General features: G+C 40.7%; 2 protein-coding genes across 2 annotated transcripts; both read right to left on the reverse strand.

Moving 5' to 3' along the window:
- Positions 1-1,829: 1,829 nt before the first annotated feature.
- Positions 1,830-4,898, reverse strand: LOC106602571 (E3 ubiquitin-protein ligase TRIM39-like). The gene has a single exon (XM_045716654.1). It carries the CDS (start codon positions 4,896-4,898, stop codon positions 3,267-3,269), a length of 1,632 nt encoding a protein of 543 aa, XP_045572610.1. The 3' UTR covers positions 1,830-3,266.
- Positions 4,899-16,563: 11,665 nt separating this feature from the next.
- On the reverse strand, positions 16,564-17,972 carry LOC106602523 (zinc finger protein RFP-like). The gene has a single exon (XM_014195200.2). It carries the CDS (start codon positions 17,875-17,877, stop codon positions 16,573-16,575), a length of 1,305 nt encoding a protein of 434 aa, XP_014050675.2. The 5' UTR covers positions 17,878-17,972; the 3' UTR covers positions 16,564-16,572.
- Between the last annotated feature and the right edge of the window lie 484 nt (positions 17,973-18,456).

The raw sequence follows: 18,456 nt of genomic DNA on the forward strand, positions 1-18,456 counted from the left end.
ATACAACTGACTAGCATAACAGATGATTAACAGGTGCTTTTCTGTCTGAAATAACTCCATCACACCTTGTTCAAAGTCTTCTTGCATGGACATTCTTTTTATTCTAAATTTGTGCAAGATCTTGTCCCACGCCTGATAACAGGATCATGTTACTACGGTGGATCAAATATGAACGAGCCTCTTACTCTGAGGATGTTTTATATTACTATAATGTATGAAATGCAGGTCCTACAAGTACTAAAGTTGTCATGTCAGAGGCAATGCGTGATCATAACTGACAATCCCTAAATTGTGGCAACATTGACTCATTACTGCTTACTAAGCTTGTAAAACTCTATCCATAGAAAACAGGATTCCCTATGACTGTATGTCTATTCCCTTTATGAGTTTTTGATATATAACAGAATTGTTATACCTTTTTTTGCATTTTAATAAAAGAAAACAAAAACAATCAATGTCCTCTTGTCTTTGTGAGAGCTGTGGGGCAAGAGAGGATCAGATCAGATCAATCTTGAACATCGGTTTGTGTCTGTATGCCACTAAGATATCCACTAAGAGGGAGAAAAAATAAAACAATATACCCAAATATAAACAATTTTAAACAAATTTAACCAGAAACCATGCATAGTGTACATTCACTAACAATGACCAACCTCCCCTATTCCACTGATTAGTACTTGTATAAGTGTGCCCTTTGGTTTTCATTGGGCCGTCCATTATTGTTACAATGTCCATTGGTGCGTGTGAGTACCTGACCTGTGGGTTTTGGCTTTCGTGCCATTGTGGATTGCGCAGTTAATCATTGTGCGCGTGTGTTTTTATTTGAGGTACTCCTCGCTCTTTTGTTTTGGGTTTCTACCCTGTGTTTTGTTACGTGTATGTTTGGTCTTCATCCCCGTGCCTTTACACGGCACGCAGTAATTTGGGCTGAATAAAAACCCCTATTACGCATTCCTGCACCTGTCTCCCGAATCATTTATGCCATCGTGACAAATACCTTACGAGGCTTCTTCTCTCTAAGCTGAGATCTTGAATCTGAGATATATTTCGTTCTCAAATTGCCAAATTGAAGCTACTGATAGTGAGGATTTGTTCAGTCAGTCACTTGCATGAACACATACATTTGTTATTAGAAAAGCACAAACATAAATTTCCAGCACAGTGGTCACAGCAGTAATTATTTATCATGAGAGGACAAACAATAACTAATAATGCTGCATACTCCAAGAAAGGTTCAAATTTAACTGGTAAAAATAATTATAAATTGCTGAATATTGTCACTTTTGAGGACACAAGCTCAAATACACGTCGTAACGTTGGTCATTAATCTGACGACTGATATTCATCGAACAATTAACTGTGTTTATAATTACGTGATTAGATTAATCAGGAAACCATTAACTCAGTAACCTGGGGCACCATGAGAAAAGTTTGTTTAATGAGTTACCGTTTCCAAAATTAACTCAAAGAATATCAGAATATCGATTTCATAGCAGCCGGCAATTAATTCATTTCCTCTTAAGGCTCATTCTGAACGTCGCATAATTCTTAAATCTGCACAAACCCTGGGTCTCGCTAAATCATTCCGTACCACACAAATTAAGTTGATTATTTATTTACTAACAAGCTAAATGATAATATAAGATACACATACACAAACAGTCTAGGCCATTGATTAGAACTTAATACAATGAAACCGATCCCTAGCGGACCAACACCAATAGAGAGAGAGAGAGAGAGAGAGAGAGAGAGAGAGAGAGAGAGAGAGAGAGAGAGAGAGAGAGAGAGCGAACAAGAGAAAAGCACACATGGATACATTTTTAACCTGCTTAGTTTAGCCCTAACACCTTGCCCCGAACTACCGCTCTTATGGGTCAGAATTATAATGAATGTATTTACTTGTTGAAAGTCTCTTTTGGGTATATTTACGTGGACCGAGTTCCGCTTATTGGGATAGGATGGCCGAAGCCCTTTTCATCTGATGGCTGTCTCCTTCGTTACCGGGTGTAAGTCTCTGATTGTCCACACGATGTCACAATGTCCTTTCTGTTGGTTGTCTGTTTCCTTGCACTCGTTCTGTGAGAGTAGTCTTATTCGGAGGATAATCAACCGTGTCGACGCTCCCAGCTTTGGTAGGAGGGCCGTGTAGACAACCGAGGATTTGAAGAGAATAACTAGCTGGTTCTTCTTGAATTCCCCTTTCTTAGATACAGTAAGCAACCGTAGCCTTGATTGTTAAGAGGTTCCTTTGTCCTCTTCCTCATATTGAGTTTGTGGGGTTGTGACTATCTTAGATCACGCTGCAGCTGTGGTCCGTTTTATTGTGGTATGTACATTCTTATACCCCCGGGTCACAAAGGGGCATTTCGGTCTATATGGCAAGTTCTCTGGGGCGTATCTAGTTACGAGGCAAGGTATCACAATGTACTATGGTCTCGTTAGACAATTAAATAATAGTTAATTGTTACAAAAATATTCTCTTTGATCTGGATATTTTCTACACAGCGCACAGTTTGTAAACATCACGTACATATTATGAAAACCTGTCAAGTTACAATCTTTCCGTTATAATGTCGTCATTTAACTTTTAATAACATAACAAAAACAACATTCATTTTCATATGTCATCTAGCATTGTTACCATCATTTCAGCTGATAAAATATGTACCAAAGTCCATTTATTCCATGTTACAGCTCTGCGGTAGGTTCTCCATAGGCCAACCATACATTCCAATCCTCCACTGACAGGACAAAGGATTTGTCTGCTGCCTTAAGATTTACAATGGCTTGAGGTGTCATGTATTCCTGCGCCTGTCTCCAATCATTTTTACAACGTGACAGGGGTGCACTGCCTTCATATCATAGGCCTGCAGTAGCTAAAGCTTAATAGCCACACCATACCAAACCTTTCCCAAATGTTTCTAAACTTAATTAGGGTAATATCAAAAGTAAGTCAAGCCAATGTTTACAGAGAAAATATGAGAAGAATGGCGAATGTAAACCATGGAAAAAACGCACTACCCTCACCTGTGCCCTACCCAAAGAAATAAAAAAGGTTTGACAACCCTCCCCTATGTTGTGGCACCCCTCCCCTAGTAATATTTAATCTGTCCCTAAAGAGTAAAGAAGTTTCAATTTTAATTTCATTATGAGATTTCAGAGGATATCCATGGAAATTTTATTCACATTTCATGTCAACTGACTAAATATATTTAATGATATGTAAATGTAATTAGTTAATTAACTGTTCGCACTGCATTGTTTAATCAGTATGTATGATTGACAGGAGCAATGATGAGAGGGGCTGAGTTTTGACCATCATCATTATCAGAAGGGCCAAAGTATGGAAAGAGTTTCTCTGTAAAGGTGCAGCCAGTGAAAGAGTAGATATGAGATTTGGCCTCCACATCATAAAAGGAGACGAGACCCTCCCCATAGTCCACAAAGACACCCACCTTCCGGGGCTTCTTTCTCAGGGAGAGGACGACAGGGGGTGAGGTACAGTTAAGGTACACATTCTCATCCCTTCGGGACACAGTCCAGAGTCCATCCTCAGGTCTCAGTGTGATAATCCCCTTCCTGTCAGTGGACTCTCTGGCCACTCCTAAATTCCATCTAGCCTTACCCTTAACCGTCACCTCATAGTAAAATCTTCCTGAGGAGAAGCCATCCTTTCCAAGGACAAACGGATCACAATCAAACTTTTTTGGATTGTCTAGAAGATTCTGTGGTGTGTCTCCATGTTTTACTTGTTTCCCATCCTCAGACAGGATGAGCCAAGGGTTTGCTGTATCAGGGTCCAGAGTCACATCCACTGCATACTGCTGATTTCTCTTCAGTTTGACTTCAGGCAGCTTCTCCATCTCTTTATTCAGTATATCCTCCAGGTGAGACACAGCGCTCCTCACAGTCCCCACACACAGATCTCTGTGAACACTGATCTCAGACCAGACCTTGGTGGGTGGAGGTTTGTACATTAGGGATGGGTAGTTCTGGAGAAGTCGGAGGTGGTCCTCAGTGTGTGGGAGCTGCTTCAGATCAGTTCTTCTCCTCTTTAGCTCAGTGATTTCCTGCTCCAGTTCTTTAATGAACCCTTCAGCCTGCCTCTCTACTGCTTTCTGCTTCTCCTTAATTACCTGAACAAGCTCAACCTGGCTTTTCTTAACGGAGCGCACCAGAGCAGTGAAGACCTGCACGCTCTTTGCTGTCTCCCTCTCTGCATCTCTCTTGCTGAGATCTACTGAGAGTCTGATCTCTTTAACCTTCTTCAGTCTCTCCTGGATAATCAGCTGCACTTCTGCCTCAGTTTTCCCCAGCTGAACCTTCCTCTCTACACACTCTTCCTCTATAGGGACAGTGTCATGAGTCTTGTGGTCTCCCTCAGTGCAGAACTGACACACACATGTCTGGTCAGTCCTACAGAACAGCTCCAGGAGTCTTCCATGCTTCTTACACATCCGGTCTTCCAGGTTCTTCACAGGGTCGATCAGTTTGTGTCTCTTTAAGGGTGGGGCTATCTGATGAGGATCCAGGTGAGTCTCACAGTAGGAAGCCAGACACACCAGGCAGGACTTCAGGGCCTTGCGCTTCGTCCCAGTGCAGACATCACAGGACACTTTTATACGTTTGGCAGGGGACTCATCTTTACCTCTGTTTCTCATCTTTTTAAAATTCTCTACAACCTCTCTGAAAGTTGTGTTGACACGAAGCTTAGGTCGTCTGGAGAATTTCTCATTACACAGTGGACATCGACACAGGTCCATGCTTTTCCAGTACTTTGTGATACAGGCAATGCAGAAGTTGTGTCCACATGAAGTGGTGACTGGCTCAGTGAACACATCCAGACATATAGAGCACAGGAACTGCTCTTCAGATTGGAGAATGCAGGATGAAGCCATATCTAAACAGAGAAGGTGGAACTCTGAATTATTCCCTGGAATTATTCGGCTCTTGATCATTTCAGTGTCATTGTCAACACGGAATTTAGAGACACCAAGCAATGTTGATTCAAGATGTTTAACCATACAATATAAATTAGTCTAAGTACAAAATAAAGTTAAACATAGGTACTGTAGTCAAACACAGGAGAAAAGAAAACCGGAGAATACAGGAATTCATTAAAATACAATAATTCACACAGTAGCATTTATCTTCACCTGCCCTTGTAAATATCTACTCACCTGTATCTATGTGTTTGCGGCAGAGTGTGGGGTGCTTTCTCAGATTTATTGGTTCTATATACTGTAGTATAAAAAAACGACTGTCGTAGCAGATTTTTCAGAAGAGTTTGAGACCGTTTGCTTGTGTGGGCACATATAGTATGTCTATATACTTCAGCTTCACTTCAGTAAAGTGACGTTGACATGCTGCTCCCACCCAGTGCTAATCTGTGCTCTGGAACAGTTAACTGTTCACATGTCTGATCTCTTTTCATTTTTGATACATTCTTGATACAAAAGAAGGAATTACTGCAGATGTAATGAAGGTTTTCTAAAGGCATCAACTACAATAGAATTCACAGGGGATGAACAAATACTGTCAGTCTAGGTAGATTTGATCCTTAATTAACCTTTTACTGCAGTGGGCTAAATCAGGGTCGCAGAGTGTTTCTTGTTAGTCTTTAACAAATCTATTTTGAAACGAAAGTATACACCTCACACACATGGTTATGGGCTTAACAAAAATAATACACTTATACCATGTCAGATATAGAGTTGAAATGTAATACATTTTGAGTTTACATCCCAATAGTACACTTTATATACATCACAGAAGACTGAAATACAACAAAACTGTTTGACATAGCAACACCGGATTTTGGGCTTGTTGAAACATATGAATAACATTCCAACCATGAGGTCACGAGGTCATTTGACTTCAGGAAAGGGCTACATAAAGAGCAGGAAATATTATTTTCAGATTATTCCTTTAAACATACTCACTTTCGATTCTACCAAGTCAAGTCAGAAAATGGTTGGAGAACTAAAGCTGAATCTATTTTCTGTTTGTAGGAAACTGCCTGTGTTTGTTGAAATCCTGCATCTGCTGCTTGTGGTACCTGAAGAAGTGTCTAACGTACCTGAATGGTTTTACAGAATATCACTTTAATCCATTTCTATATGGTAAATAGTGTTTTTATGCACATATTACATTGAACTCGCCTTGTTAGCATTTACGATACTTGCCCGCTATTGTCTCAACATTTAACACACATTCACCGTCTCTTCTTTCTCCCTTTCTCTCTCTTTAGGAGTTCGTAGAGAACAGTAAGAATATGGAGGGATGGGATCGGCCCGAGGCAGATGGAGACGGTCGTGTGATGAAGCCTATGGTGAGTTAACAATACTTTTCCAACAGAGAATACATTCATTTATCTCCATAATCTAGAGTCATGTACTCAAAATGATGATGCTGATGAAGACAATAGTAAAGTTTAACACTCCATTTGTTTATTGTTGTAGACTCAAGGAGGAGGGACTTTTGCTTGACCAAACCAGGAGACTGAAACCGAAAGGCATTTGATGATTAACAGGCACTTCTCTGTCTGAAAAAACTCCATTGTGCAAGGTGTTCTCCCACGCCTGCTTATAGGATCATGTTACTACGGTGGATCAAATATGAAATATCCATTTACTCTAATAAGAACATTTTATATTACTCTAATGTATGACATGCAGGTCCTACAAGTACTGAGGTTGTCTTATGTCAGAGGCAATGCATGATCATAACTGACAATCCCTAAATTGTGGCAACATTGAGTCATTACTGCTTACTGAGTTTGTAATACTCTATCCATAGAAAACAGGATTCCTTATGACTGTATCTCTATTCCCTTCATGAGTTTTTGTTATATAACAGAATTGTTATACTTTTGTTTTGCATATTAATAAAAGAAAACGAAAACAATCATGGTCCTCTTGTCTGTGTGAGATCTGTGGGGCAAGAGAGAATCAGTTCAATCTTGAACATGGGTTTGTGTCTGTATGCCACTAAGATATCCACTAAGAGGGAGAAACAATAAAACAATACACCCAAATATAAAAACAATAATGTACATTTACCCAACAATAAAGTATTGAATTAAATTAAATGCTTGTAATTATGATGTGTTGAAATGGAAATTTCCCTGTATCATACCAGGTTTCAAAGTGTATTTTGTATTCTGTCTAGTACGTTAGCTGCACTTGATTGAGCTTCCCTGGTGCATTATAACCAATAGAATAGTCCCAAAAGTACAACCCCACCAATCTGGCACCATAGAAATATAATTTTTAAATGTCAATGTCTGGCACTCCATATACAGGCTCAATCAAATGGTCAAAGTATCTGAAAGAAAACAAATACTATTGGAATCCAGGTCTGTCCTGTATCAGTTTGACTATTTCCTAACTTAATTTTCCTCTACCCTGTGGTGGATATCAGGAATAAATCCCCGCTGACCCTGACCCCCATCCTGTCCTCTATGCTGCGACTGGCCCACTACCACCTGGGTACGTGGCCGTCCTTACTTAGATCCACAACCAGCTCAAAGGAAAAGTACCTCCTTTATCACATTCACCTACATCCACAACCATCTCAAAGGCTAAGGATGTGCCATATCATTAGCTTCCCTTTGAGAGCGAATAATAGTTAGGAGAGAAAAATAGTATCACTTTCTGTCAAAGGTCAGCATTAGACCTAAATGATATTAATAATTAAAGCAAAATAACTTGGATTACTTTTTAATTTCATTTGAGTTGAATGAAGTGACGCAGCATGACAACGTGAATGTTCAAGAATCCCAAATCGCATTATGCATTTCCTCCTTTCTAGAGTAGCTTTGATGACAGTTGTGTTTGTGATGCTAACGTTATCTCACAAATGTGAGGATGTTTGAGATGGAAAAACCTAAGCATTTTATAATGAACAAGTCTCGTTCTTTCAACATTACATTGGCGACCATGTCTTGTATGAATGTAAACAAGTCTGAGGCACGCATGCCAATGGTTAATTCTGCTGTCTGTAAGGAAATGGGCAGGCTATAGGTTGACTCTGATGCTACGATTAAATAGAGCACACTCAGCGCACCTTTTCTTCCATTCACTCTTCCCTTGTTACAATTCTCCCTAGAAATTACCATCCCGTGTTAGAGGCCAAGTGGGCATGACTGGGCATGATTGAAATCATACTCAACTCTCACATTTCCAAGGAACGTCATACATTTCACAGAATCTCGCAAATCTCTGTTTTGAAAGATACTGACTTTATGACAAATTATCCTATGTACCCTTGGTAGTCAATTTTGGAATACTAATAAATGCCACGTAGGCCGCTTTCAACCAGAGAAGTTGTTTTTTTGGTTTAGCTCCCCTTTGAGGGATAGTTTTCCTTCTGTCAAAGAAGGTCAGCATTGTGGGTCGATGAAAAGCTATGATCCCTAATTGATATCACTTATTAAATCCACTTCAATCACTGTGGATGAAGGGGAGGAAACATGTTAAAGAAGGATTTTTAAACCTTGAGACAGTTGAGACATGGATTGTGTACATGTGCCATTCAGAGGGTGAATGGGAAAGACGCAAGATTTCAGTGCCTTTGAACAGGGTATGGTAGTAGCTGCCAGGCGCACCGGTTTGAGTGTGCTAAGAACTGCAATGCTGCTGGGTTTTTCACGCTCAACAGGGGGGGTGGGTCCTAATGTTTTGTGAAATCAGTATATTACGATGTAAAGAAAGGTTTTCATTTTAATTTCATTATAATATTTCAGAGGAGACGTGGCACATCAAAACTCACTCAATTTGTGCAAATATGTACAAAAAGTATTTCAGCAGATTTTGTGCATTTTCCTGCGTTTTTGTGCGGCTTAATTCGTGTGACAATTTATTTGTGCCACTTCATTCGTAGGAAAATACACACAGTTTTGTGCTACGTCAATCATAGGAAAACACATTGTTTTGGGGAAAACTTAGGAACAATTTTTAAATTGTCTAGCTCCCATCCCATTACGTGATCTAGAGGTGAGAAGCGTTCTGAAAGTGCTATGCCCTGACCTGTTATTCAGAAGAACAACCTCTGTGTCTGTCTAATTTACATAAGTTAACCTACCAGCGTGGACCCAAAACAAACACATTCAACACATTTACAAGCAACCTGTTATTACAACCATGGTGTTATTTTGTTACTGAAGCTTATATCTGATAACCTGGGTTAGACAAATAATGTAAGTGTGTTATGCAGCAAAACGCAACTATCCTTTTTTTAGGATGCAAACCTGTAATATTAATTGCTGTTGATCCATCTAATGAAATGGAAGTAGGATTTTTTACGACCTTGAATCGAGGCCTTTCCCAGTCATGAAGGACGAAGCTAGGCCCCTCTTGGTTCTCATTGGTGAAGACTGAACTCAAGTTAGGTTTTATATGTCAGACTCTCCTACACCACTTTGCCCAACATGTTATACCCCAGAGGTTGTAATTAAACCCATTTTAAGGGGATATAACTTGTATCATTGTTATAGGGCTGTGAAGCCCATAGCCGAATGTCTTCAGACTGAGCATTTCTCTCTGGAAATTGCTGCTGACATTGAACACAGCATAGGGTTGAGGGTATTTAATTAATTTCTGACTCTCCTATACTCCTATTCCCAACCTCTTATACCCCATAGTTCGTAAATAAACACTTTTTTAGCTGATATAACTTGTATAATTATTACAGGGCTGTGAAGCCCATAGCCGAATGTCTTCAGACTGAGCATTTCTCATCTTTTATTTACTGTAACGGGCGTCGTAAGGATTGGACCAAGGTGCAGCGGGAACGTGTATACTCATCTTCTTTATTTTTATTAAAAGAAGGAAAAACTAAAGAAACACGTATACAAAACAACAAACGACACTAAACAGTCCTGTCAGGTGCACAGACACAAAACAGGAGATAACTACCCACAAACCCCCATAGCACAAACACCCCTATACATAGGACCTTCAATCAGAGGCAATGAGGAACAGCTGCCTCCAATTGAAGGTCAATCAACAAATCCTAAACATAGAAGTAGAAAAACTAGACTGAACATAGAAAAACACTAACCTAGAACATAGACCAAAAACCCCGGAACACTCTAAACAAACACCCCCTGCCGCGTCCTGACCAAACTACAATAACATATAACCCCTTTACTGGTCAGGACGTGACATTTACGGAGAGCAATTTCCATTCTATAACAGGTAGTGTCCATTTATTTACAGTAGTGTGTTGATTAATTATTGCTTTCTTCAGTAGAAAAACTGATTATGTATAAAAATGCCAAATATACCAAAAGCTAAATCAAGCAGAGATGTACGACTATTTAACCATCTTAATCATTACTGAAACATACAAACTACAAACATTTAACCAGTTAAAGATAATGAATGCATGACAACTAGAAACAAAGATTTGATAAAAAATAATTCATACAAAAGTCATGAGTTGGCTATAACATGACTACAAACAACGTGAGTGTATGCATGTGTGTGCGTGTGTGTGTATTATGGTGTGTATTATAATTTCCCATCATAAAAAAATATATATCCCCATTCCCAAATCAAATACCTTCATCGATAACCCCCCTCAAAAAAATCCTTATTTTTTTCTCCATTCTGGCAACCCTCATAAAATTTGACATAGCCTTATAGAAAATGCATTCTGAAAGAAATGGTGTAATGTAAAAGAAAAAGTGGAGCCTTGTATTAAATGCATTATGAAGAAAATTGTGTAATGTAGGCGCCACAAAATATGAATATGCATTTTGAAGAAAATCCTTTAGGCCTAGTATTGCCTACATGAAAAAGGGCCTTTCTGACTACCAGTATCCGAAAGTATTAGAAAAGCATAGAAAACAGTATTGGCATTAATAATAAAAAAAACTACGTAAGGCTACAATTACATTATCATTATTTCAGTGACACCTTGGTTGATTAGCAATATTGGGTTGTTAACACGTTTCGTTTTATTATATAAATAATTGTGGGACATAAAAAAAGGCAGTGTGGAATACCATTGCCCATCATGCATTGCTTTAATAACTTTCAAAAGATTGTTCCGAAGTTTGCCCCCCAAAAATGTATTTTCCTATGAATGAAGTCTCACAAAAATGTGTCTTTTCCTACAAATGAAGTCGCACAATTTTTGGGGTCTTTTCACATGAATTAAACCACACAAAAACGCATGAAAATTGCTAAAATATTTTTTGTACATATTTGCACAAATTGAGTGTGAGATTGTGTTGCTTCTGTCAGATCTGACAATTAATCTTGATGGTTGTACAGTCGTCTCAAATAAAACTGTGAAGGACCACGCTGTTACTCAGGACCCTGATCTCTCTTCTGATGAACATATCAAGACTTTCAAAGACAGCTTTTTTCCATCTACGTAACATTACAAAAATCTGAAACTGAATGTCCAAAAATTACGCAGAAAAGTCAATCCATGCTTTTGTCACTTCTAGATTAGACTTCAGCAATGCTCTATTTAAATAAACTTCAGTTAGTGCTAAACACAGCTGCTAGAATCTTGACCAGAACCACATTTTGTATCATACTACTCCAGTACTAACCTCTCTACACTGGCTTCCTGTTAAGGCAAGAGGTGATTCCAAGGTTTTACTGCTAACCTAGAAAGCATTACATTGTCTTGTTCCTACCTATCACTCTGATTTGGTCCTGCCGTACATACCTACCTATCGCTCTGATTTGGTCCTGCCGTACATACCTACACATACGCTACGGTCACAAGACGCAGGCCTCATTACTGTCCCTAGAATTTCGTATCTTCAGTATTTAGTTTTATTATGTATTATTTCTTACACTGTTACCCCAGGAAATCTTAAGTCTCATTACATACAGCCGGGAGGAACTATTGGATATAAGAGCAACGTCAACTTACCAACGTTACGACCAGGAATACGACTTTCTCGAAGCGGATCCTCTGTTTGTTCCACCACCTAGGACAATGGGTCGGATCCCAGCAGGCGACCCAAAACAACGGCGCGGCAGACGGAGCGGTCTTCTGGTCAGGCTCCGTAGACGGGCACATCGCCCACCGCTCCAAAGTATACTACTAGCCAACGTCCAGTCTCTTGACAACAACGTAGACGAAATCCGAGCAAGGGTTGCCTTCCAGAGAGACATCAGAGATTGTTTCACGGAAACATGGCTCACTCGGGATACATTGTCAGAGTCGGTACAGCCACCTGGTTTCTTCATGCATTGCGCCGACAGAAACAAACATCTCTCTGGCACGAAGAAGGGCGGGGGTGTGTGCCTTATGATTAACGAGTCGTGGTGTGATCATAACAACATACAGGAACTCAAGTCCTTTTGTTCACCTGACCTAGAATTCCTTACAATCAAATGCCGACCGCATTATCTACCAAGAGAATTCTCTTCGACTATAATCACAGTCATGTACATCCCCCCCCAAGCAAACACCTCGACGGCCCTGAAATAACTTCATTGGACTCTATGTAAACTGGAAACCACATATCCTGAGGCTGCATTTATTGTAGCTGGGGATTTTAACAAGGCTAATCTGAAAACAAGGCTCCCTAAATTTGATCAGCATATCGAATGAGCAACCCGGGCTTGGAAAATTCTGGATCATTGTTACTCTAACTTCCGCAACGCTTACAAAGCCATCCCTCACCCTCCTCTCGGCAAATCTGACCACAACTCCATTTTGTTGCTCCCAGCCTATAGACAGAAACTTAAAGAGGAAACGCCTGTGCTCAGGTCTGTTCAACGCTGGTCCGACCAATCTGATTCCACGCTTCAAGACTGCTTCGATCACGTGGACTGGGATATGTTCCGGATAGCTTCGAACATCAACGTTGATGTATACGCTGATTCAGTGCACGAGTTTATTAGCAAGTGCATCAGTGATGTTGTACCAACAGCGACTATTAAAACCTTGCCCAACCTGAAACCGTGGATTGATGGCAGCATACGCGCAAAACTGAAAGTGCGAACCCCGTCTTTTAATCAGGGCAAGGCGACCGGAAACATGACCGAATACAAACAGTGTAGCTATTCCCTCCGCAGGGCAATCAAACAAGCTAAGAGTCAGTATATAGACAAAGTAGAGTCGCAAAACAACGGCTCAGATATGAGAGGAATGTGGCACGATTTACAGTCAATCATGAACTATAAAAAGAAAACCAGCCCCGTCGCAGACCCCGATGTCTTGCTCCCAGACAAACTAAACAACTTCTTCGCTCGCTTTGTGGACAATACAGTGCCACCGACAAGGCCCGCTACCAAAACCTGCGGACTCTCCTTCACTGCAGCCAACGTTAGTAAAACATTTAAACTTGTTAATCCTCGCAAGGCTGCCCCCCCAGACGGCATCCCTAGCCATGTCCTCAGAGCATGCGCAGACCAGCTGGCTGGTGTGTTTACGGACATATTCAATCAATCCCTATCCCAGTCTGCTGTTCCACATGCTCAAAGGAGGCCACCATTGTTCCTGTTCCCAAGAAAGCTAATGTAACTGAGCTAAAAGGAAAACAACCTCACACTCAACGTCAACAAAACAAAGGAGATTATCGTGGACTTCAGGAAACAGCAGAGGGAGCACCCCCCTATTAACATCGACAGGACAGTAGTGGAGAAGGTGGAAAGTTTTTAAGTTCCTTGGCGTACACATCACGGACAAACTGAAATGGTCCACCCACACAGACAGCGTGGTGAAGAAGGCGCACCAGCACCTCTTCAACCTCAGGAGGCTGAAGAAATTTGGCTTAACATCAAAAACACTCATAAACTTTTACAGATGCACAATCGAGAGCATCCTGTCGGGCTGTATCACCATCTGGTATGGCAACTGCTCCGCCCACAACTGCAAGGCTCTCCAGAGGGTAGTGAGGTCTGCACAACGCATCACCGGGGGCAATCTACCTGCCCTCCAAGACACCTACACCACCCGATGTCACAGGAAGTCCAAAAAGATCATCAAGGACAACAACCACCCGAGCAACTGCCTGTTCACCCCGATAATCATCCAGAAGGCAAGGTCAGTACAGGTGCATTCAAAGCTGGGACCAAGAGACTGAAAAACAGCTTCTATCTCAAGGCCATCAGACTGTTAAACAGCCATCACTAACATTGAGTGGCTGCTGCCAACATACTGACTCAAATCTCTAGCCACTTTAATAATTAAAAATTGGATGTAATAAATGTATCACTTGTCACTTTAAACAATGCCACTTTATATAATGTTTACACACTCTACATTACTCATCTCAAATATATATACTGTACTCTATACCATCTACTGCATCCTGCCTATGCCGTTCGGCCATCCCTCATCCATATATTTATATGTATATATTCTTATTCATTCCTTCACACTTGTGTGTACAGGGTAGTTGTTGTGAAATTGTTAGATTACTTGTTAGATATTACTGCATGGTCGGAACTAGAAGCACAAGCATTTCGCTACACTCGCATTAACATCTGCTAACCATGTGCATGTGACCAATAACATTTGATTTGATTTTTAGTGTCCTAAGTTTTCATAACTGTGACCTTAATTGCCTACCGTCTGTAAGCTGTTGGTATCTTAATGACCGTTCCACAGGTGCATGGTCATTAATTGTTTATGGTTCATGGGGAAACAGTGTTTAAACTCTTTACAATGAAGATCTGTGAAGTTATTTGGATTTTTACGAATTATCTTTGAAAGACAGGGTCCTCAAAAAGGGACGTTTCTTTTTTTGCTGAGTTCATGAAATGCAGGTCCTAAAAGAAAAGAGGTTGTCTTATGTCAGCCCAGGGTTCATAGCATTTGTTTTTCTGTGAAACACATTAGCTGCACTTGATTGAACTCTCCTGATGCAATGGGAACAATTAAATAGTCCCAAAAGTACAGACTGCACTCATCTGGTACTCCATACCTTGGGGGTGGCAGGTAGGCTAGTGGTTAGAGCGTTGGGCTAGATCAGTTGCTAGATCGGAGGTTGCTAGATCAAATCCCTGAGCTGACAAGGTAAACATAATTTGTTCTGCCCCTGTTCCTAGGCTGTCATTGTAAATACGAATTTGTTCTTTACTGACTTGCCTAGTTAAAAGGTTAAAAAAAAAATTTAATACCTGCTCAAAGTAATTGAAATAAAACAAATATCTTGTGAACCCAGGTCTGTCCTGTATCACTTATAATATTCCAACCCCTCTTTTCCTGTACCCTGTGGAGGACATCAGGAATAAATCTCAACTGGCCCTGATCCCATCCTCTCCTCCATGATGCAACTGGCCCACTACAACCTGGGCAATGTGGCCAAAGGCTCCTTCATCATCACCCTGGTGGAGATCCCTGGACCTCATCCTCACCTACATCCACAACCAGCTCAAAGACAATCTGTTCCATCAATTTTTTTTACTTATAAATTAATGATATATCAATTGATTCTTAAAGAATATAACAGAAATGCCTCATGAGCTCAGTTCAACTGTCACACCCCATGAGAACCTGTCACAGCTGTCGAAGAGATGAGACCAAGGCGCAGCGGGTACCTGAATACTCATACTTTAATATTATTATTTAAAGTGAGTAACGGGAAAAAACAAGAGACAGACCAACAGCTAACAGATTTGCAGGCTAAACAAACAGCAGTGCAAATACAACTACCCACAAAAACCCAATCCAAACACACACCTATATATAGGACTCTCAATCAGAGGCAACTAGAAACACCTGCCTCCAATTGAGAGTCCAACCCCCGAACCTAAACATAGAAAAACTAAACTAGACAGAACATAGAAATACATACAAAACACAAACCCTCTGCCACGTCCTGACCAAAACGAATACAATTACTCCCTCTGCTGGTCAGAGCGTGACAGAACCCAAAATATAAGCTTGTTTGTCTCCAATGTCTGTAAACATGGTTAATGTAAACAAACACTGTATAGCCTCAAAACACAGTTAAAACAATAATTGTGATATCATGGACGCTCAGTCCTTGTAACCATAGCTCTGTCTATTAATCTGAGAGTGGTTACATTTCTCCAGGCCCATCCCTCAGCTTTTTACCAAAACAGAAGCGGGGAGCCCACGTTGTTATTATTTCAACTGTAGATTCGCTCTTTAAAGTCTTTTAAAGTCCTTAAAGGACTTTGTCACATTCACACACATCCACAACCAGTTCAAAGGCTGAGTATGGCCTTTATCATCATATTCACTTGGAGAGAGAATAAGATAAAAACTGAGAAAAAGGAATATCACTTTAAAGGATAATCTTCCTCTGTAAAATAAATATGGGTAAATTACATGAATAATTGAAGCAACACGACTTGTATTAATTATTTTATATAAGTTAATTCCAGTTGATAGTCTTCATTTTCAGTAAATACAAACATTTACTATCCATGTTAAGATGTACACAACAGATTACCTTTTAATTTGATGATACAATTTCAGAGGACATCAGTGGATATGCTAACCATATGACATGTCAACCTGATTAAATGAACTAATTCGTAAACATATTGATACATGTAATGATTTGTAAATGTGCATTTTAAAATACCTGTTAGGAAAAACTGTTTGCTTTCCAATGTTTAATCAGTGTGTGTGATTGACAGGAGAGATGATGAGAGGGGCTGAGTTTTGACCATTATAAGAAAGGCTGAAGTGTGGATAGAGTTTCTCTGTAAAGGCACAGCCAGTGAAAGAGTAGATATGAGACTTGGCCTCCACATCATAAAAGGAGACCTGACCCTCCTCATTGTCCACAAACACCCCCACCTTCTGGGGCTTCTTTCTCAGGTAGAGGAGGATAGAGTGGGAGGTAAAGGCATGGTACACATTCCCATCCCTTAGTATCACAGTCCAAAGTCCATGTTCAGGGCTCAATGTGATAAACCCCTCTCTGGCCACTCCTAAATTCCATCTAGTCTTCCCCTTATCCGTCACCTCATAGTAAAATCTTCCCGAGGAGAAGCCATCCTTTCCAAGGACAAATCGATGACGGTCAAACCTTTTTAGATTGGGAGGAAGATTACGTGGTGTGTCTCCACATCTTAGTTGTTTCCCATCTTCAGACAGGATGAGTTCAGGATGTGATGTGTGAGGGTCCAGAGTCACATCCACTGCATACTGCTGAATCCTCTTCAGTTTGACTTCAGGCAGCTTCTCCATCTCTTTATTCAGTGTCTCCTCCAGCTGAGACACTGCTTTCCTAACAGTTCCCACACACAGATCACTGTGAACACTGATCTCAGACCAGTCCTTGGTGGGTTGAGGTGTGCACACTATGGATAGGAAGCTCTGGAGAAGTTGGAGGTGGTCCTCAGTGTGTGAGAGCTGCTTCAGATCAGTGCTTCTCCTCTTTAGCTCAGTGATTTCCTGCTCCAGCTCTTTAATGAACCCTTCAGCCTGCCTCTCTACTGCTTTCTGCTTCTCCTCAATCACCTCAATGTGCTCAGCTTGGCTTTTCTCAATGGAGAGCGCCAGAGCAGTGAAGACGTGCACGCTCTCTGCTATTTCCCTCTCTGCATCTCTCTGGCTGAGATCTACTGAGAGTTTGATCTCTTTAACCTTCTTCAGTCTCTCCTGGATAATCTGCTGCACTTTCGCCTCAGTTTTTCCCAGCTGAGCCTTCCTCTCTCCACACTCTTCCTCTATAGGGACAGTGTCATGAGTCTTGTGGTCTCCCTCAGTGCAGAACTGACACACACATGTCTGGTCAGTCCTACAGAACAGCTCCAGGAGTCGGTCATACTTTGTACAGATCCTGTCTTCCAGGTTCTCCACAGGGTCGATCAGTTTGTGTCTCTTTAAGGGTGGGGCTATCTGATGAGGCTCCAGGTGAGTCTTACAGTAAGAGGTCTGACACACCAGGCAGGACTTCAGGGCCTTGCGCTTCATCCCGGTGCAGACATCACAGGCAACTTTTCCAGTGAACACATCCAAACATGTAGACCACAGGAACTGCTCTTCAGACAGGCGACTGCTGGAGGAAGCCATATCTAGACAGAGAAGGTGGAACTATAAATTATTTCCTGGAATGAGTCAGCTCTAGATAGTTTCAGTGCCACTGTCAACGCGGCATTTAGAGACTCTAACCAATGTTAATTCAAGTTGTTTAACCATACAGCATACAGTATAAATTAGTCAATGTACAAAATAAAGTTCAACATAGGTATTGTAGTCGAAACAGGAGAAAAGAAAACCAGAGAATAAAGGAATTCATTAGAATACAAGAACTCACACAGTGGAATGCATCTTCACCTGTACTTGTAAATCTGTACTCACATGTGTCTATGTGTGTGAAAGAGTGTGGGCGCTTTCTCCAATTTATCAGTACTATATACCGTAGTATAAAAAAAATAGACTGAGAAGATGTCTTCACAGATTTTCCAGAAGAGATTGAGACTGTTTGCTTGTGTGGGCAACGTACAGTACGTCTAGACACTTTAACTTCACTTCAGTAAAGTGACTTTGACA

This window comes from Salmo salar, chromosome ssa04, assembly GCF_905237065.1.
Source record: "Salmo salar chromosome ssa04, Ssal_v3.1, whole genome shotgun sequence".
NCBI classification, from domain to species: Eukaryota; Metazoa; Chordata; class Actinopteri; order Salmoniformes; family Salmonidae; genus Salmo; species Salmo salar.

Bases quoted from the DNA above. Each gene is read 5' to 3' on its own strand.
- LOC106602571 (XM_045716654.1), bottom strand. From the start codon at position 4,898: ATGGCTTCATCCTGCATTCTCCAATCTGAAGAGCAGTTCCTGTGCTCT.
- LOC106602523 (XM_014195200.2), bottom strand. From the start codon at position 17,877: ATGAAGCGCAAGGCCCTGAAGTCCTGCCTGGTGTGTCAGACCTCTTAC.